The sequence below is a fragment of the Oryza brachyantha genome, chromosome 11 (genome assembly GCF_000231095.2).
Source record: "Oryza brachyantha chromosome 11, ObraRS2, whole genome shotgun sequence".
Lineage (NCBI taxonomy): Eukaryota > Viridiplantae > Streptophyta > Magnoliopsida > Poales > Poaceae > Oryza > Oryza brachyantha.
Window position 1 is genome coordinate 2,713,530 of NC_023173.2, and position 27,913 is coordinate 2,741,442.

General features: G+C 41.3%; 4 protein-coding genes across 4 annotated transcripts; 2 read left to right on the forward strand and 2 right to left on the reverse strand.

Moving 5' to 3' along the window:
- Positions 1-473: 473 nt before the first annotated feature.
- On the reverse strand, positions 474-6,561 carry LOC102720922 (protein TPLATE). The gene is made up of 7 exons (XM_006663190.3): positions 5,362-6,561; positions 4,345-4,941; positions 3,516-3,877; positions 3,125-3,425; positions 2,599-2,721; positions 1,296-1,748; positions 474-1,183 (listed from the first exon to the last, which is right to left on the reverse strand). The coding sequence occupies exons 1-7, from the start codon at positions 6,484-6,486 to the stop codon at positions 683-685; spliced, it is 3,462 nt and encodes a 1,153-aa protein (XP_006663253.3). The 5' UTR covers positions 6,487-6,561; the 3' UTR covers positions 474-682.
- A 910-nt stretch (positions 6,562-7,471) lies between these two features.
- On the forward strand, positions 7,472-12,150 carry LOC102721209 (probable catabolite repression protein creC). Its single transcript, XM_015842523.1, has 10 exons — positions 7,472-7,756; positions 7,858-7,966; positions 8,056-8,158; positions 8,895-8,982; positions 9,089-9,172; positions 9,830-9,926; positions 10,029-10,116; positions 10,571-10,676; positions 10,772-10,885; positions 11,354-12,150. The coding sequence occupies exons 1-10, from the start codon at positions 7,472-7,474 to the stop codon at positions 11,687-11,689; spliced, it is 1,410 nt and encodes a 469-aa protein (XP_015698009.1). The 3' UTR covers positions 11,690-12,150.
- Positions 12,151-14,802: 2,652 nt separating this feature from the next.
- Positions 14,803-19,950, forward strand: LOC102721492 (cleavage stimulating factor 64). The gene is made up of 10 exons (XM_006663191.3): positions 14,803-14,894; positions 15,228-15,306; positions 15,578-15,752; positions 16,865-16,898; positions 16,998-17,236; positions 17,321-17,398; positions 18,165-18,200; positions 18,292-18,645; positions 18,896-19,141; positions 19,362-19,950. The coding sequence occupies exons 1-10, from the start codon at positions 14,852-14,854 to the stop codon at positions 19,491-19,493; spliced, it is 1,416 nt and encodes a 471-aa protein (XP_006663254.1). The 5' UTR covers positions 14,803-14,851; the 3' UTR covers positions 19,494-19,950.
- Positions 19,951-20,619: 669 nt separating this feature from the next.
- LOC102708098 (DExH-box ATP-dependent RNA helicase DExH10) lies at positions 20,620-27,632 on the reverse strand. Its single transcript, XM_006662711.3, has 16 exons — positions 26,558-27,632; positions 25,998-26,312; positions 25,697-25,801; positions 25,523-25,591; positions 24,708-24,875; positions 24,548-24,622; positions 24,053-24,169; positions 23,658-23,879; positions 23,372-23,530; positions 22,785-22,874; positions 22,610-22,705; positions 22,371-22,524; positions 22,118-22,266; positions 21,947-22,042; positions 21,652-21,744; positions 20,620-21,084 (listed from the first exon to the last, which is right to left on the reverse strand). Exons 1-16 carry the CDS (start codon positions 27,563-27,565, stop codon positions 20,974-20,976), a joined length of 3,027 nt encoding a protein of 1,008 aa, XP_006662774.2. The 5' UTR covers positions 27,566-27,632; the 3' UTR covers positions 20,620-20,973.
- Positions 27,633-27,913: the final 281 nt, after the last annotated feature.

Genomic DNA, 27,913 nt, shown 5'->3' on the forward strand with positions numbered 1-27,913 from the left:
ATCATGGGTGCTTAATTCTATTTTGGCCCCTATTCTATTAATATTAATATGACTTAACTATATAAAGATTCAGTGTCAAAATATGAGCAAAATTTATGCCAGACTTGTACTTTACCCTCATTTTTAACTAAATATATGTGAAAATTTATGTTAAACTAAAGGCAAAATTCTTACCAAAATGCTTAATGTCAAAACAGAGGCAAAATATGATCAGAAAAAAAAACAGAGGCAAAATCACATGGTCCTGAAAAAAAGGAGCAAATCTACAAGTACATATTCTTCACACCGTCGTCTTAATGGAACGGAGACAAACACAAACTACAGTAACAAAGAGAGCACAATTAGGGATAAGATCTCAATTGAAACCAACAGTTGAGGTAAGAATACAATTTTATTTATTGTCTAATCATTTTTCAATTGTTTCTGCACCGCAAAATGGCAAGAGAAATAAAAGAGCGTGCTGGCAAGATATATATCATAGTACTCTTTGTTCAATTAATGCATCATCACCACTAAGTTAGGTTCTTCAAGTACACCAATGAGCGAAATCAGCAGGATAACACCGATAATACATACACAAAATGATGAGGATAAAAGGGACAAACAAATGTAATACATATACAAAATGGGGGCCAGAAAACAGATACAAAATTGTACATGTGCCGCATGAAGAAACTCAACCTCACTGTGCTTTCATGGCTTTCTCTTTGCACAGCTGATGCCACTCCTGCAGCACGGCTGCCTGGAGCGCACGGTGCTCAGCTTCCTCAGCAGTGAGCTTTGAAAGCGTAGAGGGTCCCTTGGGGTTACCGAATTCATCCAAGTCCTCGTTTTGCTTCTTCTCCTCTTCCTCTTCTTCCTTTGTTTTCGCAGGCGGCACCTTTGGCTTGGCTGCCTTGAGCAGCGCTATTCTCTCCATTGAAACCTTCAGCCGCTCAGCGGCTGCGCTCTTCACCTCATCCTCGGGCATGTATTCCACAGCGCCATCAGTGATATCATCCAGCCAACCCTGGAGATCTGATTCGATCTCTCTTGTGATGGATTCATCAGATGCACGCACTACGAATTTGCAAATCATTGTGGTTGTTTCATCGCCCAGATCAACGTTCCGACTGACCTCACTTGCGCCAAAGATCATCATGCCCACAAATCCACCAAACCAAGTCTTCGCGGCATAGCATAACTGTAGAAGATTCATTTGTTATGGACCAAGAATCATGGTAGTGCTGTATACAAAAAAGAACCAAGGCAGCGGTGTAACACCATTTAGTTGATACAGATTAAGGAATGCTTACCTGGAACCCAGCTACTGTTCTGATGAAATGAGAGCATACTTGATGGAAAGGCTTTGAATAAATTGACTTCAATCCACTGAGGAAAGGAGAGCTATCATACTGCTGAGCAGCAGTGGCCTTGAAACCACTACCTTCATATGTGTATGTGCCAGTGCACTCCACCATGGCTGGCAAACTTGGCCATAACCGGAAATACTCAACTGGAGAGCATTCATATGGCAAGAGAAGTTCAGCTAGAGGGATCTTGTATGGCTGGCAGCGCAAAACAACCGGCTCCCCAAGCTCTGGCCGAAATGAGCGCTTTTGCCTCGTCATTTGTGAGCTCTCTTCATAATCTCCTTCATAGTCAGCAGGTCCTCCACTTCCATCAAACGGATAGTACAAGACTTGAACCCAGAGGGAGCATCTCTCAAAATGTGAAACTCCAACAGTTACACTACTCTGGACTGGATCCTGCAAAAATTCAAAAGGAATTTAACACAAAATATAATTTGAATTGTTAACACCAGCAAAATAGTGCTTATCCAACAATAAAATTAGTTTTACCATCACTCTTTTAGTCTGCCAATTTATTGTATGTTTGTATCTTGTTGGCCTATCCTGGAAGGCTGGAACAAGGTATATAACCTAAAGGTCCTAACCGTCAAGGCCAGATCGGGTTTTTATGTTGCTGGTTCATGTATTTACTAGTACTAGGAAATATGACCCTATATGCTGACACCAAAACGATTTTGATGTTATAGCCCCAAAACCAGAAGATATGGTTTAACCAGTAGTCTGTTACATCCAAAAGTACATAAAAAAAAGACTAAGTGCTATAGAAAAGCTAACAAACACTGGAGCATTTTTAGTGCATTTTCTGGTTATTTCACACATTAGATTCTAAGACGGCAATATGGTGATAAAGGGAAGGTATTAAATAACTTAATTTTAACAGCAGCATAATGGTATATTTGTAGTCCCATGTTAAGCTGATTTTTCTGCCCAATGTGCACTACAGAATACTGAACAATCAACTGGCTGAGATATGGCAGTATTTGATGACCTTGGTATTCAGATTCTGGTCAATACAAAACTGAAAAGCTTAGTAGCTAAGGAGAGTAAATATCACGTTGAACCATAGTCAAAGCATTTAATTAAGCAAGTTATAATCCTAGATTTTGTTTGCTCCAATTCTCGCTGATGCCGAAGTCTTGCCAATACTATTATACTACTAATATTTTAAATTATTAATGTGCTGAACCTCCAAGTTTACAGAAAGAACAGAAATAGACACATTTGGATCCATATTTCATTGAAGCACCTGGGAAACAAGATTACGTAGGTGTCGAACAGTGCGGGAAAATCCATCCATGTAATACAGTGCTCCAGAGAGTCCAACTCGGATATCAACCCTGTTGAGCTCCATCTCAGTCAAATTTAAGATCTGCAACAACAAAAATTAGTCAAAAGATAAATAATATTCAAACAATCAATAATAGATTTTAGAGCAAGCAATACATGCAGTTATTCTAAAAAACTTCAAACCAATTTACCAGATGACCCTGAAGTGTTCTAACATGTCCCCATAAATTAAAATATATTGGCATAGACTTCCAGTAGTATGTCTACTAACATAAGAACTCCAGTCCATACCTTGGATAATAAAAGGACAATTATAGTGTTGGCAGGAAACCACAAGCAAATTTACAAAATTATTTCCATGATGGAGTAAAATATTAGTTTATTTAAGTTTACAAATTACCACAGAACTAACCACCACTTAACAGTAACCATGACATAAAAGTCAAATTCAAAAACAGAGAAAAGATGTGTCGATCAGGCCTTACCTTTAGATGTAGAGTGATTCTGCCATCAGTTGGATCTGCTAAATGATATGCTTCAATGTAGCATGGATCACTGCTGCCAGTCAAAGTATATGCTTTTGGGAGCTCTTTATGTAAAGCACCAATCCCCTTTGTTTGTAGGAGAGTTAACTGCGTGGGACTGGGCCTCCAAAGCTCCAGAATAGCTTTATGAACTAATCCCTCCAATTTCCTGTCTTGAGCAGCAGATGCTTCTGAGAACTGGACAGTGAGCTTGTGGTGGCTAAATGGGTAATCTCCTGTAGCATCACCTACACCAACCCACCTGAATGACATATCAGAAAGGTGGACAGTTAATATATTTATTTCATAATGCTTGTTCTAATAGAGGTATTTCTTTGGGAAACAAACTCACCTGTTATCTGGATGGTTTGTTACATATTTTATTATTTGCATGACATAGCGTGACTGATGTTTGGTGACAGAATCAGCTGAAGTACTTGCCCTAAATTCTTCCAATTCTTTACTGAGGAGCTGGCCTGCTCTTGCATTTCTTGTTCCCAGACGTTGAGCACATATGAGGACAGACTGCACATCTTGAATCCTATTTGATGTGGTGGTAGAGGAATCGGTATTGAACAAAATCTTGTGCATATTAGATATGATAATATTTAGCGGATCCTCTGGGTCATCAGCCAAAAGAGGATCCAGACCTTCAAGATCGAAGTGCTCAGAAATTGCCCATATCAACCGTGATGATATTCTTGGGGTATGGACCTGAAAAAGAAACTAAGATTTAATAACTTGACAGGCCAACCTGTACTTTTAAAGCATTTAGAAGCAAATGGAAGAAATTTCATCACTGTTGTTCTTTTATTGACCAGTTCCATCTTGAAGAGTGTATTTTATAATTCAGTGCAAAATAACACACAGCAAGAACACATATAGCCAAACCTAATTGCAGGTAAAGCATTGATACAAACAGATACATTTCTGATCTTTCTAGATAAGATACAAGACTAACTTATAGCAAATGTTGATTTTAATGCATAAGTTTTTACAGGGATAGATGAACAAGTTAAACATCTCTTAGATTTCCCCATGGAAAAGAATATATAATAGATATAATGTCATTTCAATGAATGAAGAATAGACTAGTTCAGAACTATGTGGTATTATGCAAAATATAATATGCTATTGTGTTCATATTTAAACATTTAAGATAAGAAAATAAGGGCCATGACCTCACGAAGATCCCTGATGAGCTGCAGCTGCAAATTTCTAAGTCTTGTCTCATTTAGAATCTGATCTTGGGATGCACCAGCTTTAATTGTCTTTACACCACCCCTAGTATCATATATATGGCAAAGCCGAACAAGTAATTTCAGATAGCAATCAATTGCATAGGTACGCCCATCACAGTCCCAGAGAACACAGGGCCTGCAAACTTCTACCACATCCAAAGCAGGTTCTGTCCAATTCAATGCACCATAACCAGTTCCATAGGCTAATGCACCTATAACTCTGCTCTCTGTACCAGAATTATTCTGCTCAGGCAGTGGAAGAGATAGCTGGAAACAACTTTCAACCAGGGAGGCGACCAGCTCTTCCCTGAACAAGTTTTTGCTTGTAATGCTGTTTAGATCATCCTTCACCCTTACATCCTCGAAAAGAGAGATCACATCTGTTCCTGGAACAGGCTTCTGACCTCTTCGTACACTCTCCTTTGCAAAAAGATCAACACAAAGAGCGGTTCGACAAATACATGCCAATGCATGCATACGATCTGATTCTGCTCTCAAGTTTCTCACCATCTGAAGAAGTCTTTTGAACAGAGACACCTGTGTCATAAACATGCTTTTGTAAATCGATCATCAAATAAATTAACATTAGCACTCTCATATTCTTCAGAAGGCATGCACAGAAGGGAGGAAACTGATAGAACTAATTAACAACTATATATATATATATATATATATATATGAAAATTCAATGTTGTTCAGCATAGATCAGACAATGGCAAGTGATCAACCTGGATTTCAAGTTTTCAACATTAGAAAATTCGAGTATAGATCCCTAGTAACTACCATTGAATGATATAAGAACTAAGAGCCAAGGTATCAACTCCAAGGATCCTTAATCATAAGGTTGGTTTTGGGTTAAAAAACCAATTAGTGAATATATAACGGAAAATAACTAAAAAAATAATCATCAAATTGGCTATTCTAAAGGAAAATGATCTAAGGCGATTGATTCAGCACCTGCATTCCAAGATCCAACAAATGCAGATTGGTCACAACAGCCCTGACAATCGTCTCCCTCATTGATGAAAACTCTTGCCGGTCCCATAGTGTAAGAATTGCAATGGTGGCAGCTGAAGCCCACTCTGGCTTACCTCCGGGCACATCGGCAAGTGCCAGCATATTGATCCCCACCTCAAACACAAGTGGCGGATCCAGAGAGCTAAGGAATGGCAGCAAGTGTGAGACAATATCCGACACCCCAACCAACTTCTCCGCGCTCGACTCAACACTGTCAGCTACTGTAGTGTCCCCCGGCTTGGCAATCTTGCGCAGCGTGTTCACCGCGCCAGAAGCAACCATTTTCGCTGCGTGCACAAGAGGGTACACGGTGACCCTGAATCTCTCTACAGGCATCACCATGGAGCGGGCAATGAGCATGTTGCGCCTGGACCAGATGAAATTGGTGGCATCGGCCGCCCACTGAGCACGCACCGCTAGTGCCCCCTCTCCGTCGACAAGCTTGTCCCCGGCAAGCCGGCTCATGCGGCGGGCATCCAGCTCCTGGAAGAGCCGAGCCAGCGCCTCAAAGGCCGCGGCGGCCACGGCGTCGGCGGAGTCCAGCGCGAGCTCGCCCAGGCGGCCCCACCACGTGGTGGCGTGCGCCATGAGCGAGGGGTTGGAGGAGCACATGAGCGCGAGGTCATCCCGCGGGAGGAGCGAGGAGAGGGATGTGACCGCCGCGAGGCGGAGCGACACGGCGGGCGAGGAGAGCGCGGCGGAGATGTCGGCGTGCGCCGAGGAGAGGAGGGTGGGGAGTAGGTGGGAGGGGAGCGAGGGGAAGGAGGCGATGGAGGAGGCGGCGACGTCCGGGTCGGGAAAGGAGAGATCCGAGCCGAGGGAGGAGAGCAGCAGCGGGTCGAGGAGGTCGGGGGGCAGGGGCAGCGCGCGGAGGAGGTCGAGCGCGAGTCGCTTGCACACCGCCGACGACGGCGCCGCCAGGATCTCGGTGGCGACGGTGCGCGCCAGCGCGGACACATCGCGCCCGGCCGCGCACTGCTGCAGCGCCTGCAGCAGCGCGGACGACTGCCGCAGCGCATCCGAGGAGCGCAGGTCGGTCGTGATCTGCGCCACGAGAAGGTCCATTTCCGCCCGGACGCCGCCGCCGCCGCAGCCGCACTCCGGCGATCGCCGGAGATGGGGAAGATTGGTGGTGGTTCTCGCGCTCGCGCAGATCTGAGGAAGAGAGAGAGCAACGAGCACGAGCGTCCCCGAGAAGAAAGAAAGGGTCGATTCGGGCCAGTACTACTGGCAAATGGGGCCCACTGCCAGCGGGATAGCCTCTCCCTCGATCCGGGCCGTCGGTGCGTAGCTTTGACCGGAAGTCAAACAATCGGACGGCGGAGAATGATCCTAGGCAGATTCCGCTTGCGCTATAACAACGACTCCAAAAAAAAAAAAAACTCGAAAGCTTCTCGTCGTCTCGCGCGTCCATCGCTCGCTCGCCTCGCCTCGCCGCCTTCTTCGCCATCTCCGTTTCCTCGCGACGGCGGCGGCTTGGTATCCTCATCCGTTTTCCTCGTCTCTTCACCCTCGGGCGACTGCGCCACACTTCCCTTCCTCCCCTCGGCTCGAAGATTTAATGTATCCCTTCGTCTTCCCGCCGCGTGGTGTGAGACTTTGAGTAGGGCTTAGATTGATCTGGGTTTTTTTTTATTTGTTTTGTTCTAGCATCACATGCTGTGGGTAATGTGTGGGAAATGCAGCATGATCCGAGTCTGTTTTCTCTCCAATGCATCCAGTTTTCTGTCGATTTTGTAGGTTTATCTGCAAAGCAATTTTAGGAGATTGTTTTGCTATTTTAGTGCGTATAGATTGGATTGTGAGTCATCATCTATGAAACCTCCAGTTGCAACGAACCATGGAAGGTTGGTGATGGGGGCTCTAGCCTCTAGTTGAGGACTCTCGCAATGTATTAAGACGACTCTAGTTGAGGATTGTTAGTTTTTCCCATGATCAACTTCACCGATTTGGCTAATTGTGCGTATTTGTATTAATCCTAGTGGCCAGACCAATGCGCCAATGCTATATGCTATAGTTTGGATTAATTTGTTTTGGTGGTGGCATGCAGATGACGGTGGCATATCTGGAGGAGAAGCCGGCCACACGGCTCGCACCTTCAACGGCAAGCTTTGCCAGTGGGATACGCTCTGTAGCCGCTCGGTTGCTCGGTGCTGGGAACGGGAGCCGTCCACTTAGCTTTGTGGGGAGCAATGGTGCCAGCGGCCAGTCTGGCTCAGGGAGCAGCCGTCCTGGTCGACCGCAAGCTGTGGGGAATTACGATGGCAAGGGTACCTACATCATCTACAGTATTGCACACAAACTGTTCATCAGTGATTTCAACTCGAATGTTAATGTATGTGTGTTTCCTATCACTCCCTTGTTGTTCAATATGATGGAAGTTACTTGCAAATATGCAGCGTCTTAGTTGTTTGGTCGAATTATTAATCCAATCAGCGTCCGATCAAGTACATTCGCTTCAGCAATTCGGGGCCACTTTGTCATGCATTTGACTCGGAGGCCAAGGATGGACATGACCTAATCGTTGGGTTGTCGTCAGGAGATGGTCTGTTAAGTTTTCTCAGATTTTGGAATTTTTTTATTCTTATTGTTGAATCATGTTATCAATAAGGTGGTTTTTTCTCATTTGTGCAGTCTGTTCAATGTCATTGCGGCAGCAGTTGAAGGATCCTGGCCATGAGCCCATTGAGCCTCAACACTTCATCAATAATAAGTATAAAGAAGGAATTACAAACAGGCATGTATTCTTTCCATTATTTACGTGAGAATGAAATTCCGTTCACTGTTATGTCAGCTTGGTGAATTTGAGTCAGAATTAGATCGATCCTTGTCATGGTAAGCTTGGTGAATTTGATCAGAATTGACTAAATGTATTCCTAGTAAAATAGTCAGAAAGTTGCAATGGTAATTGTCGAAAATCCAATACATACAACTTTTTAGTAATATCCCATAGGTATGATACAGATAAACGTTAATGTTTTATCAACTAAAATATTCCAAGATATAGCATTGTTGGCTAGTTCTGTGTTGTCCCAAGAGGACAAGATGATAATACACCATCAACTGCCAGCTGAAATTTCAACCATGCATAGCAGTGCCTAGAAAAAATGTTTAACACAATACAATAAGGCATTATTTGATTCCTGAACCGCATTTTGTTTTTATAAGTTACAACGTGATCACAGAAAAGTTGAATAAGGAATATCACACAAAATTGAACAATGAAAGCATGCGTATGTCCAAGCAATGTGCATAACTTTTGTCAGTATCAGCTATATATGAGCTATGAATGTCCTTGTTACATAGAGACAGTTGAAGCTCAATTGAATTCCATAGCTTTTTTGTGCTTGCAACAGTGCAACTTAAGCACAAAAATGAATACTGATAATGGTGTGGTGTCTATGGATTCATACCTTTGTATTTTGCTGTTAAACCACAGTTCTATGTTTGATTTTGGATAATCATTATTGCAGCCGGTGTACTGGTGTTGCATGGGTACCTGGGCATAAAGGACTTTTTGTTGTCAGCGATGCTGATGGAAATTTGTATGTGTATGACAAAGTAAGCCCCAATCTAGAAGCTACAAACTTCTTGTAGAATTTTATTGCTAAGTATCATAATTACTTAAGTATAATTTGAGCTGATTAATTTTCTTTTACATGTCCAGTCCAAGGATGTAAATACTGATTGGACATTTCCAACTGTAGAGGATCGAAGTGAGATAATGATTTCACATGCAAAGTCTAGTAAGGTATCTTAAGTGTCTATATATTTTAGTGAAAATATGTCTATTGACACTCCCATGTATTTTATTGAAAAGTTCGCTTTATTGAGTTGTCAATGTCAAATGAGAATGAGATGGTTCATATGAGGTGACAAGTGAAATACCTGGACTTGTTTTTTTTTAATCTTTTGTTCATCAGGCAAACCTTGTTTCAGATGAAATCCACAATTGAGTTCAACACAATAATACCTACCCGCATAACATGGCTGCTTGTGAAATAGTTTTTGGGCTACACTATTTATAACATTTAGGCCTGTAAGATAGTATACTAGTTTCAATTCATGCTCTGGTTCTGACATGAGTATCAATTATTTTGGCACTCTTATTTGCATTTTAAGACAATGGTGTCCCAAGGCCTTCAGTGAGACAATGTGATGGAATCAAGTGCACCTTTTTTTGTGTGATTAGTGTGTGTTGGGCATGAAAGGGGGAATGGGGGCAGCATCTATCAACCTGGAAGTATTTATGGTGTTGGTTTGAAAATATTTTTTTACAAAAATACCTCAAAATATTAATCCAATTTTATGACACAAATTCAAGGAAGGTTTATGAGACATTCTTGAATATGAAGTTTTGAAACTAGTGCTGTTATTATTGATTCGGTGATTTACAATTGCACTTCAGAGCAATCCAGTTGCAAGATGGCACATATGCCAAGGTGCAATCAACGCCATTTCCTTTTCACCAGATGGGGCTTATTTGGCAACCGTTGGACGAGATGGTAATTTCTGTTCAAAAAACCATGAATCAAGATTTTTAGCACAGTGAAGGTTTCTGAGTGTTCATAGTACACATTGTACTAATGTTGCTCAATCGTATCCAGGTTACTTACGAGTATTTGACTTTGCAAAAGAGCAACTAATATTTGGTGGCAAAAGTTATTTTGGGTCTCTGTTTTGTTGCTCTTGGAGGTAATGCCAATGCATATACTGTTGCACTGACATAAGACCTTTTTTGTCTCGCGTATTTCGAGTCCAGAAATCAAATACTTCGTCGAACGTTCAAGTCTGACATTTGTGAAAACATGATATAATAGTTTATATATATATTTCTTCACACTTAAATCAGTTCATCTTGTAGACTGTTGGTAATCTGTCAATCACATAAACACTTTCAGTCTTTTGTTGAAGTGTTTCAACTATATCTTTGCATGTTGTATATAACTCATAAGATATATTAGTGTGGAATATAGAGTTTGTCAAGAGCCTTCATATGCTAGCTGTATATATATGCAAAATTTTCCTGCCATCATCTGAGCTTTTGGTGAATGGGCTAGTTTATGCATGCTACCATCATCATCATACCTTTAGTGATTTTCTCTATAGAACCTGGAAGTTGATATTTGATTATGCTCTCGAATTTCAGCATAGATGGTAAATACCTATTATCAGGTGGCGAAGATGATCTTGTGCAAGTGTGGAGCATGGATGACAGAAAGATGGTTGCATGGGGAGAGGGGCATAAGTCTTGGGTAATATTATCATTACATTTGTCCTTTTTCTTAGCTGCATGTTGATGCTTTCAATTAAAACTAAATTGTGTGGTAATTTTCTTTGCTGATCGCAGGTTAGCGCAGTTGCATTTGATTCGTACTGGTCCCCACCGAATTCGGCTGAAACAGAAGAAAATACGAATGAAACAATGGAAAATACAATATATCGCTTCGCTTCTGTTGGTCAGGTACTGAGAATCTTATATAAAACAAAAAGGTTATAAATTCAGAGTCGCAAATTCACAATTGAAACTGTTATGGTTTGCTTAACAACTATTTGATCATTACGAGGAAAATATTTACCTTTTCCTAAAATTATGATTTCTGTAATAATTCAAAATTCTAGCAATATCTGATTTTCTATTGGTTGCTTGTTGGTTTCCTTATGAGACACTGTCCATGCTGTAAAACAGTTCACTTCTTTTCTCACCGAGTGAATTATTCATGGGCCAACATGATGTATGCCTCATACTCTTATCGTGCTCATGCAGCCCCCCCCCCCCCCCCCCGGCCCCCACCACCACCACCAGGCACCACCACTCCCACCCAAAAAAAAAAAAAACAGTGATTCAGCATTACCCCTTTTCCAATGCGTTTTCCCTACATGGGTAATTCTGGCACTAATACTACATCTTTCCCTTTTTGCATGCACTCAGGACGCCCGATTGCTTCTGTGGGATGTAGCAATGGATGAGCTTAGAGCTCCACTAACATCTAGTTCCAGCTGCTCACCAACATCTAGCAGTGGAAGAAGCCCTTCTACAGACTGGGACAGCACATGCCCACCAGCACGCGTTCTCCGCCCTTCTCCACGGATGCAAGAAGTACCAAAGCTCTTACCCCTTGCCACACAACCAGTAGGTGCAGATCCGCTGTCTGCTCTGGAATTCACCAGCGAATCAATCCTTGCCATATGCCGCGAGGGCCGAATCACCATCTGGCCGAGGCCCATTGACAGTGAAAGCAACAACGACCAACAGCATCCTGATTGATACTGCTTCTCCGAATGAGAAGACAAGTGAGGCAAGCTTCTTCGGCTCTAGCTTCAAGCAACAGTCAGCTATGAAATTCATGTGATCGATGGGATTTCGCATGACTCGTTGGGGAAGCTGCATGCCTCCCAAGCGATGGGTGAGTGCTTTGTTCATACCTCCATAGATAGAGATGTGGCAAAAGAAAGAAAAAACAACATAGGAAATCCATCCTGTACAGATTCAGATATTGTGTCTAGGTGAATATTACAGGTTGACTATATGTGTGCCATGTCATTTGGATGGTCATTTACGATATTTCAATAGGTTTATGCACCGTTTTTCAGCCTAGTATTGCAAGGTGCAACATGCCAACATGTGTTTAGACAAAGGAACACCTCGCTGATCAGGTGCTAAGAATGGATTCGATTGAGTTGTAAAATTTACTACTACTTGTTAAGAAGAGGCACGAAGAGGGAGATTTGGGTTGATTAATGATTTGGGTTGGCAGCAAGGCATTGGCGGCATTATTGCCAGTTACTATATGAGAGCCTCAGTAGGTGTCTCACGTTGATTTCTAAAACTGAATTTTAGAAAATTAGGCTATAAAGCATATCTCCAATAAGTTTCTATAATTCTGTTTCTAATATTTATGTATGTTTAAAATTAGCTCTCTAGGATACTAAATTTAGGACAAAAATATGTGTCCTCAATATTTGTTATTCAGTTTTGAGCCTCTTACGGTGGAGAGCGTAACTTTTATGTCCAATATTTTTTTAATGAACCAAATGCAAAGTGTGTAGAAGTAAAGTATTAGCATGGTGTTTGAGACGCTGCAATCAGTTGCAAACGAAAGTCCTGAGCTCAATTGGATGCAAAATTTACTGCAGCGTTAATGTCAGTTGTACTGGTTTTGCATATCGATGGAAGCCTATTCATGAAAGTGAAATCAACATGTATGGACGAAAACAAAATACAGGTAATCCTGGATTTATTACCAATTGAAGCTGCTCTCTCCGATCATTAGTACTTGACGTCACACAGCTACCATCCATGCTGCGTGGACTCAATATTAATGAGTGTAGGTAGTATATTTTCAGAATATTTTTTTCATAAATATATAATTAGAAACGGCAAGGACAAAACATATATATATTGGAGAAAGTTTTGTTCGTCCTAAACAGCAATAAGTATAAAGAGCATATATTATATATAACTATAAATTTATTCAACCCAAGTTCGAACGCTGGGTAAATAAAAAAGAATCACACTCTCTCCATTTCACCTTAATAAGTTACTTTGGTCCATTCTAAGTCGTTTTAAAGCTTAACCCAACTTATAAAAACCATAACAATATTTCTGGCACCAAACAAATATACTACAAAATATATTTAATGATGTATTCGATGAAACTATTTAGTGTTCTAATATTAGTACCTACTCTATAAATTTAGTCAAACTTATGAAATCAATGTGGCTTATACTCTGTAATATACTAAGTTAAATTTTCTTTTATTCGACACATTGATTTTTAAATATATGCTTGATATATCATCTTATTTAATAAATTTGCATAATTATTAATTATTCATTGTTATTTGTTTATTACTAAAATATGCCTAGATTCATATATTCGGGCAAAAAAATTAGACAAGATGGAGGATGAAACATACATCTAAAAATTTCAACTATGGTAAATGAAATATATCGGAGGTTAAAACTAAGTGGTTAATTGGGAACCAAATTCGCGTAAAGAAACTCCAGTGAAACAATAGAGAACTAAAAATTAAATCCTAAAAATTATGTATTGGATATCTTTAAAAAACAATGGACCTAAAAATGACCCCTAGTCCAATAGAAGAAAAAAAAATAGGTTCTAAATATAGTTAGTTGATCAAATTAAGCAAATTAGTTAAGGTCACGTTGTTCTCTTCTATTTTTTTCATTCAGCCACCCGGGTGTACGACGTCACCACCCATGGTGTACGTCGTTTTTTTCTCGCTAAGTAAGACTGGGAACACCGATTGGATCGTCAGATTTGAGTTATTTTTGGACAATGATTGGGACTACGATTATTTTAGAAACAAGCTTGAGGCTATGTTGGACGTCCGTTTTCAACACCGATCAAAAAAAATTGGTAACCTATTTGGTACGGGGTTGGAGATGCTATAAGGATCCGGATTAGCTGCAGCCACACTGAACGTAAATCATTCATCCTTAAATATAAAATCTGACGGTACAATCGATTTATTTCGTCGTAGAAAAACACTACATCTGGATCAATTTTTACACCTTTACTTTAGAGCGTCTCCAGCAGCTTATCTAAATTTGATCATCCATATATTCATTTAGATGATCATCTAAAACAATTATATTCTTCATATCTCTTTATACTCCAGCAGATCATTCATATATGATATCCTATATATCTCTTTGTAGAATAGAGAGAACATCCAAATATGAAGTTTGTTGGATGTTCTACTAGAGCTTGATTTTTATTCTATATCCTCTATTTTTAAGACAAGATAAGATGGATGTACTGCTAGGGATGCTATTAGGGCATGTTCAATGGTAAAGTCTATTAGGCTCTATCTCAAGCCACGTTAGCAGAAAAAACTTTTTGTACAAAGAACAGTCTCTCAAGCTGACTCTAGACTAATTAATTTCTCGTTTATATTCCATTTGGTCTGTGTCTCTAATTAGAGTCAGAACACGTATAAAATAGATTTTAGGGTTGTCTCCTCGTTTTTTCGTCAGGAGTCGATGTTTTGCTGACTCTATGTAAAGTAATAAGTTTTCTCTCTCCTTCACATCAGTGAGGATGCAGCGATAGAGACGATAATTATGCAGTCGCAGCTCAAGCTAAATCATCGATCATCCAAATGAAGGGGCAAAACTCCATCGTCATGCAGTCGCAGCTGTGACTGGAGGCGATCTAAATCCCTCCTATAAACGACCACCACAAATATATCCACTCCGCAGCTCCTCACTCTCGCCGGAATCACCAAAAAAAAGGAAAAAGGAAAAAGAGAAAGTCGCCGCCGCCGACGCCGACTCCACCGCCGCCGCGCCCCCAACACACCGCCGCGCTCCCGCCCGCCCGCGAGCTCCGGCCGCCGATGCTGCCCCGCCGGCACCGCCGCCGCCGCTGCCCTGCCGCCGGCGACCTCTGCTGAGAGGAGCATGGCCGCCGCCCCCGCCGGCGCCCAGAACCGCTGCGTCTTCGGTACGGCCCCCCTCTCGCCGTCTTCGGCCTGGTTCGATCCGGGTGGTGGGGCTCTCGGGTTGGGTTTCGTGGCTTGCAAAGGCGGCTCCTTCCCCCACGCCGATTCGGGCTGGCTCGGTTGATGCTGCTCGCTGCGCTGCTACGATCCGTCGTGGGGTTGTTTGTTCTTCGTTTGGGGGGTAGTCGATGCGATTGGGGACGCAAGGGAGCGCATTTGCTCGGTTCCGGTGTTTAGTTGTGCCGCTCTTGCTGACCATTGGTTCGGTCTAGGGTTTACTACCCGCGAGCTTACGATTGACGACACGTTTTGTTGGTTGTTGAATCTGGTTGCAGTTGGGAACATTCCTTATGATGCGACGGAGGAACAGCTCGTGCAGATTTGCGAGGAAGTCGGCCCTGTGGTCTCCTTCAGGTTTAATTCAACCGCACAAACCTCCAAATTTGTTTGTGTGGCATTAGTCTATATGATAGTTAAGATAAATAGGTTCTGCAAATACACGGATTTGATTTAGCCCGACGTGTGTAGGATACTAAGTTTAATGGCGCAACTGCATGGTGCTACTAGGATCTCTGAACATAGAAATATGACAGGTTTCTAGCAGCTGAAAGTGGTTTTTAGTTTTGCAACACATAGTAAGATAGCTTGGACTACTGATAAGCTCTTAAACATTTGGTGCTTGCAGATTGGTTATTGATAAAGAAACTGGGAAGCCAAAAGGTTATGGCTTTTGTGAGTACAAGGATGAGGAGACTGCTCTAAGTGCACGCCGGAACCTTCAGGGTTATGAAATTAATGGCCGTCAGTTACGTGTTGATTTTGCTGAAAATGGGAGGAATGCTGACAGAAACAGAGAAAAGGTCGAAGATCCTCAGTTTTTTACCGTGGAAGAAACAAATTTCTCAACTTGCGAGTCCTATGTTAACATAAAAGCTTGTATTGCGCTGGCTCCCATGAATGATAATAGTAGCGTCTTATCCAACCACCCTGTGTCGCCTGTTTTTTCACATGCAGCATGTGTATGTATGTACAACATTCCAGCTGTACATACACACACCTGCTATGTCTGCCAATTTATCCTGTGAAATTATTCTTCTTCTATGGCACATTATCTTTGGTATCGCAGTTTCAAAAATAACTCTGTCGTCGCATCTCCTTTTGTTTTATGGAAGTAACCTGCCAAAGGCTGTTGGCATAGCAAAATCATATATCATGATTGGAAGAGCTTCGCTTGAAACGTGAACAAATAGCAAAAGAGTAATAGTCCATAGGAAAGATTCATTGTTGGTAATGCATCTGTCGTTTCACCTTATGCGATATGGTTGAACAAAAGGATGAAACTATTAGTAAATTGAGTGCTGAAATCATGTATCCGGTTGAATTTTTAGACCCATTTGATATGCAGGAATTTTACAAGACATAGTTCGATTCCCGCATGAAACAGGAGGTTCCAAATGAGACCTTTATGTATGTGCAGAAGCGTTTACAATTCTCTCAGATTGCTAGTGCATTGGCACAAATGTGTTCTTTTAGTCTTCTGAGATGCCATCGCCACCAGTCTTTGAATCTAACCCCATACCAATGACTAATGCTGATATAAGTGTACTGATCCCTGTTGCCAAATTTTAGTGGGCACACTAAAAAAATGTGCATCACAATCTCACAGCTGGATACAGTTGATTGATGTGTGACTGACTTGAAAAATAGCACAAATTTTACATTCTACATGCCAGCTGTTTTTTATTCTGCAGATAATGAAGTGATATTGCATGATATGATATCACTATATGCAGAAAACTTTCAGCATATCACTATAAACTTTGTATATTAGAAATTAACTAGCTTCATATGGTAATGTAGTTAGTGCATGCTTTCAATAATGAATATTATTGATTCATAGGACTCCTGATATCTATTTGGTTTTGCTAAAGACAGCAATTGACTTGTGCTGGATCTGTTTGTGTATTTGCAGGGTCGTGGAGGACCTGGAATGGCATCCAGTGTTGGTTGGTACCATTTTCTTTATCACCCCCAAGTTTACAATTTCTAATCTTCTGATTTTTTGTTTGTGGATGCTAACATCAATCTATTGATGGAATCTGCAGATGCTCAGAAACAATTAGCTGGGAGTTCTGTTGTAGGCGATACAAGTCTTCATCAGCCAGTTGGTCTTCCATCGGCTATTCAAGCTGCATCTGTGATGGCTGGTATTCTTGGAGGATCTCAAACTGCAAATGTTCAAAATGGTTTACCTGTCCAGTATGGGCTTGGAAATGACCCTCTTACTCATTATTTGGCCAGAATGTCAAAGAACCAGTTGTATGAAATCATGTCTGAGTTGAAGGTTAATCCTTAACCACTGTTCTTTCATAAATATTAGAAATGGCCCAGTAGCAATAGCATTTTATTAATGTATTTTTTATGACAGTCCTTAACTAATCAAAATAAGGAAGTTGCCAACAAACTGCTGCAAGGAATTCCACAGCTGCCAAAGGCCCTATTTCAGGTTAAATTTTGCTACAGTTGATTTTGTAATTAATCAACTGCTTATTCTTTTTCGCGAGATTATTTTTGTATTCGCTCCTTTACATTAGAATATTTCCTACTCATGAAGTCTATACAAATTCACTAATTTTTTTGAAAACCAAAATTACCTTTAGGCAATGCTTTCACCTGTATACAGTGTACTCACATTTTTGGGAGAATCTTAGTCATTGTTTTATCACAAAAATTGTCCAAATGCATATGATGTTTTCCTTTCTTTTTGTATTACATGGAAAATGCACATGCACACACGCTGTTACCCCCCTCCCTTCTTCAAGGACACACCTGCTAGCGTGGCCTCTTAATACATAGTCAAATGGAGGGAGGAAGTGCAACCGCATTTGTGTAATAGTGAGCACATTCGAACCATGGTGAGTAGAGTCATGCACTCATGACTCCACCACATGTGCTTCTCTTGGATATGATGTTTCTGTTTCTTGGAATTTCTATAAGGTTCATGGTTGTATTTTCTTCTGGAACTGGAAAGCACCGAAAATAGGTTCATTTGATTTAATTGAACAGTTTTTCTTATATGTATACGTGATTCCAAAAATGTCGAGATCCATTATCGAGGAAGATGTTAGTTTTCACTAGTTGTTACATATCATAGTATATACATGCAATAAAGTATCTTGGTTTTAAAATTCCTCTATACATTGTTCAGTTCTCAATCTACAATTGGAGATTAAAACCTAATGGTTTCATTTTTCTCCCTTATTATAATGCAGGCACAAATAATGCTTGGAATGATGACGCCCCAGATGGTATAGTCTGATTTTATTCTGAGCTTGTGGCATCCATTGTATTCTTTGATTCTGTAATATACAGATAACCGATGTTTTGTTCAAATTGCAGATGCAGATGGCAAAGAGCCAACAACCCTCTAACTCCTTGGCACAGCCAGATGCTTTGATACCAAGTATTCCAAGACCGTCGGCAAGCTTGCCAAACCCAAATGTCCTGCAGGACCCAACTGCACAGCTGCATAATTTTTCTCAGTATCAGCATTCATCTCAGCCAGCAGTCACGATATTCCCACATGGAAGTCAGCCCCTCAGTGCTTCTTCCAGTGTTCCTCCTCCACCGCTTGCTACCTCAGGAAGCCTGATATCGCAGGTTCAACCCCCATTCATGCCACATCACCCTAGGCCACCAGCTATGCCAGCGAGTATACAACAACTACCATTGACTCATCCACATCTTCCTCAGGTATTTTTCTTCGCTTCAAAAGGAGCATTTTGTAGTCGATGTTGTGCAAATATTAGAGACAAACCACTGCAGAGCCTCTGGGAACCTATATGCTTAAACATCACATTACAACAAGTTAATTAACTAGGCATTGTCGATGCTTAGATGAACTAACTTATTCTCCCAAGTTATTGAGGCACAAGCTTTGTAGACAATATGCACTTCTCATTTAACTATCTGCATAAGCCAACTCAATATGGCTCGATTACAGGTACCTGCTGCACCTGATATACCACAGAAGGAAATTAGGTTTCCTGATCAAGCAAATCATCTGGCGGAGTTTGCTCATCCTTCAAAGTTGCGAAAATTGGAGGATGGAACATCCACACCTGCAATTGTAAACAATAATCCAGCTGTTTATCCTGCTCCATCCCAAGGAATGGTCCCTGGTGGACCATCAGGGAGCTATAGTTCTGCTGCTGTTAGCTTCCAGCAGCCAGAGAACGAAGTGCCTCAGGTACTCCCTATAATTTCATCCGCAGGGTTTCCTGTTATTTTTATCCTTTAAAATATGGTTTTTAAGTAGGGATTGTTGAGAGTCTTTAGATAAGTGACTTATCTGAAGTTATAAACAGATGTTTTCATTTTTGTGAAATTGCATTGAGTTGTTGCACAGAATTTCTGAACTGTTATAATTTCGTGTGCTGAAAAATACAATTCTTCTCGCTCTGCTGCAGCTCACACCCGATGTTGAGTCGGCTCTTCTGCAGCAAGTCCTGCAATTGACACCCGAGCAGTTGAGTTCGTTGCCAGTAGAGCAACAGCAGCAGGTGATTCAGCTTCAAAAGATGCTCTCGGCTGGTAAATAGCACCATTTCTGTTGATCAAGCTATACGAAGTTGTGGACAAAATGGTACATTGTGAATGATGAAGAAACTGGACAGATGTCCACAGTTGATTTTGCCAAGCCACACACCACACTTGTAACTTCAAACGTTGCTGGCATTTCTGGGTCATAGCTTGTTCTCATGAGCATTCTTCAGATATTCTTTGTACGGTTGGAGATAAAATGTGATAAAGAAAGATATGAAAGGGTCTTATTGTTCATCACTTATGTATCATTATAGAAAAAAGAATAATCCGTATCCATTTTTCTCATGTTATCTGTAGTTCCAGAACATTTTGTCCTTAAAATTTCAAGTAGTTGCAGAGAGATGATGGATGTATGGATGATGAACTCCAGAACTGTTTATTTTTCTGTCTAATCTTCCAGCATATTTCTTTTTCTTGAGGCCTAGCTGTTTTTTTCTCCCATCCAACTCTACATATTTTGAAGTTGCTACTGCTTGATTCTGCAGCCTATGGCAGCTTTAGGAACAATCTCCTAGTTTACTGTTCGGTTTTGAGGCCCTATTTGTTTTTCTCCCATACAACTCTACATGTTTTGACGTTCCTGCTTCTTGATTCTGCAGCTTCCGTGCGGCTTTAGGAACAATCTCCTGATTCTGCAGCTTATGTGCAGCTTTACGAACAGTCTGCTTTAGGGTCTGTTTGGAAAAAGACTTTAGATTCTAAGAAACAGCTATTTGATAGCCAGCTTTTGAGAATTAGAAAAACTCTAAACCTAGCTTCTCCAGCTCATTTTTTTAAAATATGTAATGTAATTATATATTCTCAGAAGCTATAAAACGTTTAGGGACAACTTCTGATAAAAGCAGCATTTAAAAAAAACTGCAGGTAAAAGAAAGTTCTCTCGAATAGGCCTTTAGGAACAAAACTGCAGCTAAAAGAAATTCCCTCGAACAGGCCCTTCGGAACAATCTCATTGATTCTGCATCCATCTATTATCATTGACAAATTTTGGCATTGTTTGGTTGTACTATAAACCAACAAATGACATGCGGATCTAGGTCCCACGTGTAATTAATTAGCTCTCGAGTAATAAAGAAACGTCCAATAAAGCCAAGAGCAAGGAATCATCCAAAAGATGTCAACAATTAAGTAAAAATCTCTGCTTAATCTGTTCGTATGTAAACAAAATCTCATGAGCACATCATGTATCAACCATCAATGTCACTAAAGCTTCTGCACCACTTCGATTGCTTACAGCAATGTTTCACTACTCTCACGTATACATGATACATCAAGAAATACCTTTTGGTGTACCAGATGGCTTCTGATATTCTGATGAAACCATTGTGGCCTTACATGCTGCTAAGGCAAAGAACCATACATATGTGTCCTACAACCTACAGTGGTCCTACCGACATGGGCTACAATTCATTCCTTTTTCTCAAGAAAATAAACTACATTTGCTTGCTAACATAAGGCGGTACAACTCCTGGAACTTCACAGATATAATGAGTTTGCAAACATGATACCCCGACGTAAGCTGTCGCTGGCCGAACCAAACTTCTCCTCGAGGTTGGCCTCACCAACAGCTTGAGCAGCAGCTTTCAACTGGCAACATATTGAGAGTTGGTTCAGAGTTAAGACACGGGTAAATGATGAGTGTTTTAGTTCGCTGATTTGTTAATGATCAAGCATCGTTGCATCTAAATTGATCAACTGCATGCTTGTGAGAAAGAGGAGTGCAGAACAGCACATTATCTATGACTAATTTACTATAGAACAGGGCGTACGTCAATCATGATGTTGTATGTTAAGTTTTTTGTCCATTAAAAACAAATGCTAAGGCATAAACAAATGCCAGCTTTGCATCACCCGCAACTACTTGTTACTATGAACCAAGTTCATGAAATTCAGCAGTAAAAACTAAAATAATACAGTGCCATGAAATAATTCCAACATTAGAACTAGGACTTAAATTTGTATGCCATAATGTTCTTTGAAAATTTTGTGGGCATTCCTTAACAGCCTTGACCCTTTTTTTTTTTATTTGCATGCAATTGAACAAAAGATGTTATAATCAATGGCAGTCGTTCAGATTGTCTAAGTGAATTAGGTACTTGCAGCAAAAGGAGGTAGAATAGGATGGCAGCAAGGGCATAAGTATTGATGCTCTACCTGATTCAGAAATTCATCCAGTCTTCTAGCAAGCCGTATGATGCTTCCTTCAAAAATGTCGGTCATTTCTATCACCTCTCCAAAAGTGGCCCCCTTTATAAAGAAAATTAAGAGATTGAACTTCTAAGCGAATTGGTGAGTAAATGCAGTGTACAGTTGCATCTGATAGGGAGATTACACCAAACAACAGAGGCTGATAATAGTACACCTTGATGCCTCAAGAATATCTAAAAAGATCAATGAAGAAGTACAATATTCTAACATCAGCATCAGGAATTGTATAGTGATGACAAACCTTTGACCAACAGTATATGACATCCATCAGGTAGGGTCTACAAGTTGATTCAACATATTCTTCAACATTTACATCTAATTTGCATTCTCTTTGTACCTAACACAAGGATAAGGAATTAGATCCAATCAATTATAATGAAATAGCAAACAGATGAAATAGATGAGCTGGTACCTCAGCTATTTTTCTCGCAGCCTCCTGTAGCTGCATCATTGGCTTAGAAAGCTCACTTCTCAGGCGTATTTGCTCACTAGACTTCTCACAAGGTACAAAGCAGCTAGCAAGGGAAGCAATTTGATGATGATCAAGATCATTAAATGTACCTAACCAGAGAAACATATTAATACACAGTACAACACAATACATTCCAGACTGTAAAGAAAAACACATGTAAAACTGAACAAAGAAAATCCTATTAAATTGGTACCGTTAAACATAAGTTCAGTGATAAGCAGCTCATCCCCTGTATCTATTAAACAGGCAGCACGCCCTTTCAACTGGAGCACACCATCAGCGTCAATATGACCAAGCATCTTCAGAACGCGCGACCGATTCTTAAGTTCATCTCTAAATTTTTGTAGCTGAATGGAGGATAAAGTAAGAACACATTTAGCTGTTTATTGTAAAAAAGGAGAAAAGGACCAAATACGTAAAGATTCAACCAACCTGTGAATCCCGCATCTTTGACTTTAGCAGTTGAATTTCATGATTCAGCTCAGCTTTTCTTTGATACCATGACAGTTGCTGCTCACTTTGACCAGACTAAGAGATAATGCCAAGACTAGTTAAAATCTATAAGTGACAAGATATTTCTTGATCGATAGGTGACAAGATGTTGTACCTTATGAAGTGGATGAGAACATCGTTTCTGCTCAAGATCATCAAGTTTATTAACCAAGTCCACCAACTCAGGTTCTTGAATACCCATGTCCTATAAGTTATATCAGAATACCTTGAGTGAATATGAATATATCAGGAGTTCAAATTGCTTGAGAAAGCCAGAGCATATATTTTAATATTTGAAAATAGACCAGCTCAATTGCACAGAAGTATTGAATAGTACAGCAAATAAGACATCAATAGTCTGCATCTATGCAGAATTGCAGATATGCCAGCCTAGAATATGTGGCTGAAGATCCCACCTGTATTTCAGAACTTATGTTCATACTCTACCTACACATCATGTATTGACAATGTGTTGCAGAAAGAAACCGCAATATAAGCCCCAGTGTATATGTTGGAGGATGTTAGCTGATCAAGGCAACTAAAAGCAGAAAAAATCATTGAGAGTGTTGTGCACATGTACATATCAACCCCCATGGCCCATGCAGTATTTTTTCTTTTCTGATTTTAATTTCTCTGTAATTTTCAGTTCTAAGCTAAAATTGCACTTTCGAAGGAAAGATAACAAAAACAAATTACCCTTACTTTGATTGGATCTAGCTTCGGAAGACCTTGGGTGTAGCGCTTTCCCAGTTCTTGCACCGCAAAAAGTATATTTTGCCTTGCTTCAGATGGTCGTAGATCAGGAGGAATGTTGATTCGAACACTGCTTAGACCAGATAATAAAGGTAACGGTACAGGAACCTGCAAATACGTTCACATTACTCAAATTTCAAAAGAAATTTCGGGTCCTTCCCCAAATAATCATCATCTCGTACAAAGTTTTGCCTATTGACCAAAATAAAACATGTGTATCCGAAATTCAACTAACCACATGCATTTCTCCCTTCTCCCCTTGGCGCGGTGGGCATGGCTTCGAACGTGATCCATTCTCGTTTGAACTAGAAGAGCAGTGAAGCAACGTATCCACTATATAGTTATTACCGCGAGATGCACTTAGTGCAGGAGGGAGAGTACCCGATTGTGGAGGTTTCTTAACCACATTTACAACCACACCCCATCCCCAGTCTGTCGAACCATCTCTCACTTTAACCTGCAACAAAGCAAATTGCTGAGTGTGAAAAATAGCAACAGTACACCAAGAAAACAATGAACAGGAATATTATCCTTTTTGTTTCTCATAAGTCAATCACAATGGTGATAGCAGATCATACGAACTCATGCTTAAGGAGGAACAGGACCTATGAGGCTATGAGCGGAACATACCAGCCTTCCGGGAACCAAGTATAACAAAGCCCTCTCTGGTCTAATTATCTCAGACATGATTTTCTTTTCAAGTTCTGATATACCAAGCTCCAATTTGTGATACTCTGCAAGATCAGTCTGTACAGGGGCAAGTGTCAGGACTTAGTAAAAGGGAAGAACAATAGTGTGTAATGTACTAATCTATACTCCTTTAAAAGGGAGTAACAGAGGTGGTGAGTGGTGAATTCTGCCACTACCCCACCACCAACTCCCTAATATTTTAAGAAGGAAAAAAGACACAGTAGGACTGGAGGCTACCAACTCTACTTTTTGAGTAGACAGAGAAAAATGATAGCATAAGGTGAAAGGGTTCACATATTAGTAATAAATATATGTAGTAATTATGAGATGATATATTCAGAAAATGATGGTGATAATGGGTTAATAATAATTTTCTTTAATTAAAATCTTGTTGCAACGCATGGGCAATAGGCTAGAATGATTAAAAACACATACCTCTCCTCCAGACGAATCAAGCAAGGTATCTTCATTTTCCAACCTTGTAATCTTCTGAACCATTTCAGGCAGTGCCTGAAAGGAAAACATAGCTAATGTTTAGCTTTACCAAAATGCCAAGCATATATCAGGAGATGCATCTGTAGGGCCAGAAAGAAACCTTCTCATATTGAAATTGATGGAATGAATTTCTGATCACATGCTCAGCAGTAAACTGGCCCTCCACACGACTCATTAAATTGAGAATAGTGTAATAGCTCAGCCGGAAAGTACTAACGAGAGGTGCTGGTTTACCTAACACCATGTCCTTTATAACACTCATTTCCATCTGCAGAGCGCACTCATGATGTAAGGGCGATAAACAAGTTGATCAAAAGGGAACACACAACAAAGCTTTAAGTTCATATAGGTTAAATTTGCATAAGAAACACAAAAACATAAGTACATCTTCATATCACAAGCAAATTGAAGAAAGAATGGACAAATTTTGATGTCCTCAAGGGAAGCTTCAACAACATAAAATGAATCTTAACACTCCCTGATAGAGCTTCTTAACTATCTTTGAAATGTGAATGTTCAATAATTCCGAAAGGAAATCTTGGATTAGGCTGGCTTTGTTCGATGAATGATATTTGCAATCAGAAAACTTGATTAACAACCAGTAGGATAAGTACAAATGAGGAAGCATGACTTGCATCAGAAAAGAAGTAAGAAGTTATGGGTCATCAGTTTGCCTCATTTTCTTCTGCTGACAGAACCCAAATGACAGCCGCACAATCAGGATGCATTGGGCCAAAACTAATGTATTCTCTTCGATGTATTTTAAAAGTTGTATTTTTCTCGAGAAAATAGCATGAAGAATCCTTGATTTAACAAAGATGCACTACTGGCAGACTGGCACAAACATCTAGGATAATATGTAAAATGTATTTAATAAAAGCAAAGCTAATCAACAAAAAAATAGCAAGTTCTTACTTTCTCATCTATCATTATAACACAAATACCACGTTCATCCTTGCCACGCCGACCAGCTCTTCCACTCATCTACAAATGCAGTGCACATGAAATTATAGCAAGGGTTTGCAGTTCGTTTCCTCCAACTACCTTCCAAGTATATGCATGAATTGCACTTCAAATATACTGATTTACCTGTATATATTCTCCAGAAGCGATATAGCGGTTAGTATCACCATCCCATTTTTTGACAGATGTGAACACAACTGTTTTTGCAGGCATATTCAGTCCCATGGCAAACTGGGAGGATAAACAAAGATCATCTGTTGATCAAATGCTGAGTGGAAGATGCATTGAAGAAAGTGCAAAACAAATGTTTCCTGGTTTTCACTAGTTTAAAACTTACAAAGAAAGTGCATCAACTCCATATTATAATACATGTAATAGAGAATAAAACAAGCTACGCTGAGTGGAATATTCAGGTTCAAGGGCATACTGTTTCAGTAGCAAAGAGAGCTTTCACAAGGCCTTCTTGGAAGAGCAATTCCACCAGCTCCTTAATTATTGGAAGTAATCCAGAATGGTGTACTGCAATACCTCGTTTCAGAAGAGGCAATATCAACTCTATAGCAGGCAAACTTCTATCTTCCTCACTTAAACATAGAATAGCACTACTGAAAACCTGTTCGATGCTCTCTTTTTCCTCATCAGTGTTGAAGTCGAGTTTTGACATTGACATGGCATGGTGCTCACATTCTCTTCTACTAAAGCTGAAAATTATGACTGGCTGAAACTTCCGTTCCATAACCATCTGTATTGTAGCAATCACCCAATGTTAAGAAAGGATCTAAAATCCAAATGCACAAGTTAAATAAAAAATCAATATCTAAATAGTGTATCTACAAGTGACATGTAGGCATTGCCTACTCTATTAACATAGTTGACTAGGATAAAGCCAGTCATGTTACGGGGAAAATGGGTTAAAATTCTGGTAAATTCGGGAATCCATTAAGGCCATAATACATAAGGCATTGATACATGTCTGTGGCTGCCTACCTTGACGATTCTGTATATGTCAGAATTTCCAGAGGCACTTCCGCCTTTTGCAATTCGACCACTGGCTTTAGGTCCACCACCCTTCCTTCCATCCATTAGGCTACTTTGCTTTGTAAACGTGTCTTGCAGCTTGACAAAATTATCCTCTCTGAATTGGCTGTTTTCGTCTACTACGAGGTAGAGACCGGAGCCACCGATTGGGAACACATAGTGCTGCAACGGTGTCGGCCTGAAGTCAGTATACACCACATGACAAGGCTGCTTGTGCAGATTGCATATCCACTCGGCAAACTCGGTTGCATTGGACATGGTAGCAGAAAGGAAGACCATCTTGATGGCAGGAGGCAGGAAAATGATACTCTCCTCCCACACGACTCCGCGCTCGCGATCCTTCATGTAGTGAATCTCATCGAAGATGACCCAAGCAACCTCCTTGATCACCTCGGAGCCCCTGTAGAGCATTGCCCTGAGGATCTCCGTGGTCATGACCAGGCAAGTGGCGTTGGGCTGGAGCGTGACATCGCCGGTCATCAAGCCGACATCGGAGAACTCCTGGCTGAGCTCCCTGTACTTCTGGTTGCTGAGAGCCTTGAGAGGGGAGGTGTAGATGACCCTCTGCTTGTCCCTGAACGACATGGCGATGGCGTACTCCGCGATGGCCGTCTTCCCGGCGGAGGTGTGGGCGGAGACGAGGACGGACTCGTTCCGCTCCAGGCAGGCGATGGAGACGCTCTGGAAGGGGTCGAGCTGGAACGGGTAGGCCTTGGCCATCTCCCCGTGGAAGGCCGGGCTCGAGAGCGTCCCGTGCACGGCCTCCTCCTTGGACGACGCGTAGCCCTTGGGCACGGCCACCTCGTGGATGCACGACCGGGCGAGGCTCCGGCGCTTGGCGGCCGCGCCGTCGGCCGGCGGTGGCTCCTCCGTGGCGGCTCCGGCGGAAGCGGGCTCGCTCTCCGCGCCTCCCGCCTCCGGCGCCTTCCGCTTGCTCGTGTTCTCCACCTCCTCCATCCCCCTCCTCACCGAGCAAGCTAGCGCCTCCTTACCGACGACGAGAGGAGGATCCACGCGGCGGCGGCGCGGAGAGCTCGGCGGCGTGTCTCTCTCAAATGGGGGAGCTCGCGCCGCCTTGGCGGGCCATACCTATACCAAGCCCAACTCAAACGGGCGGCCCATTGGGCCTTTTCCTGGTGGGCCTGGGAATTGGAATCCGAATCCCAGGTGTGGGGGGAATGGGAATCGCCGTGTGGTTGCCATTTCTGGTTCTCTCGCTCTCGTCGCCGCGCGCGCCTCCGCCGTCGGAGCTGGAGCGTTTCTTCCCTCCGCTCGCGATCTCTCGCATGATGCCGCGCGCGCGGT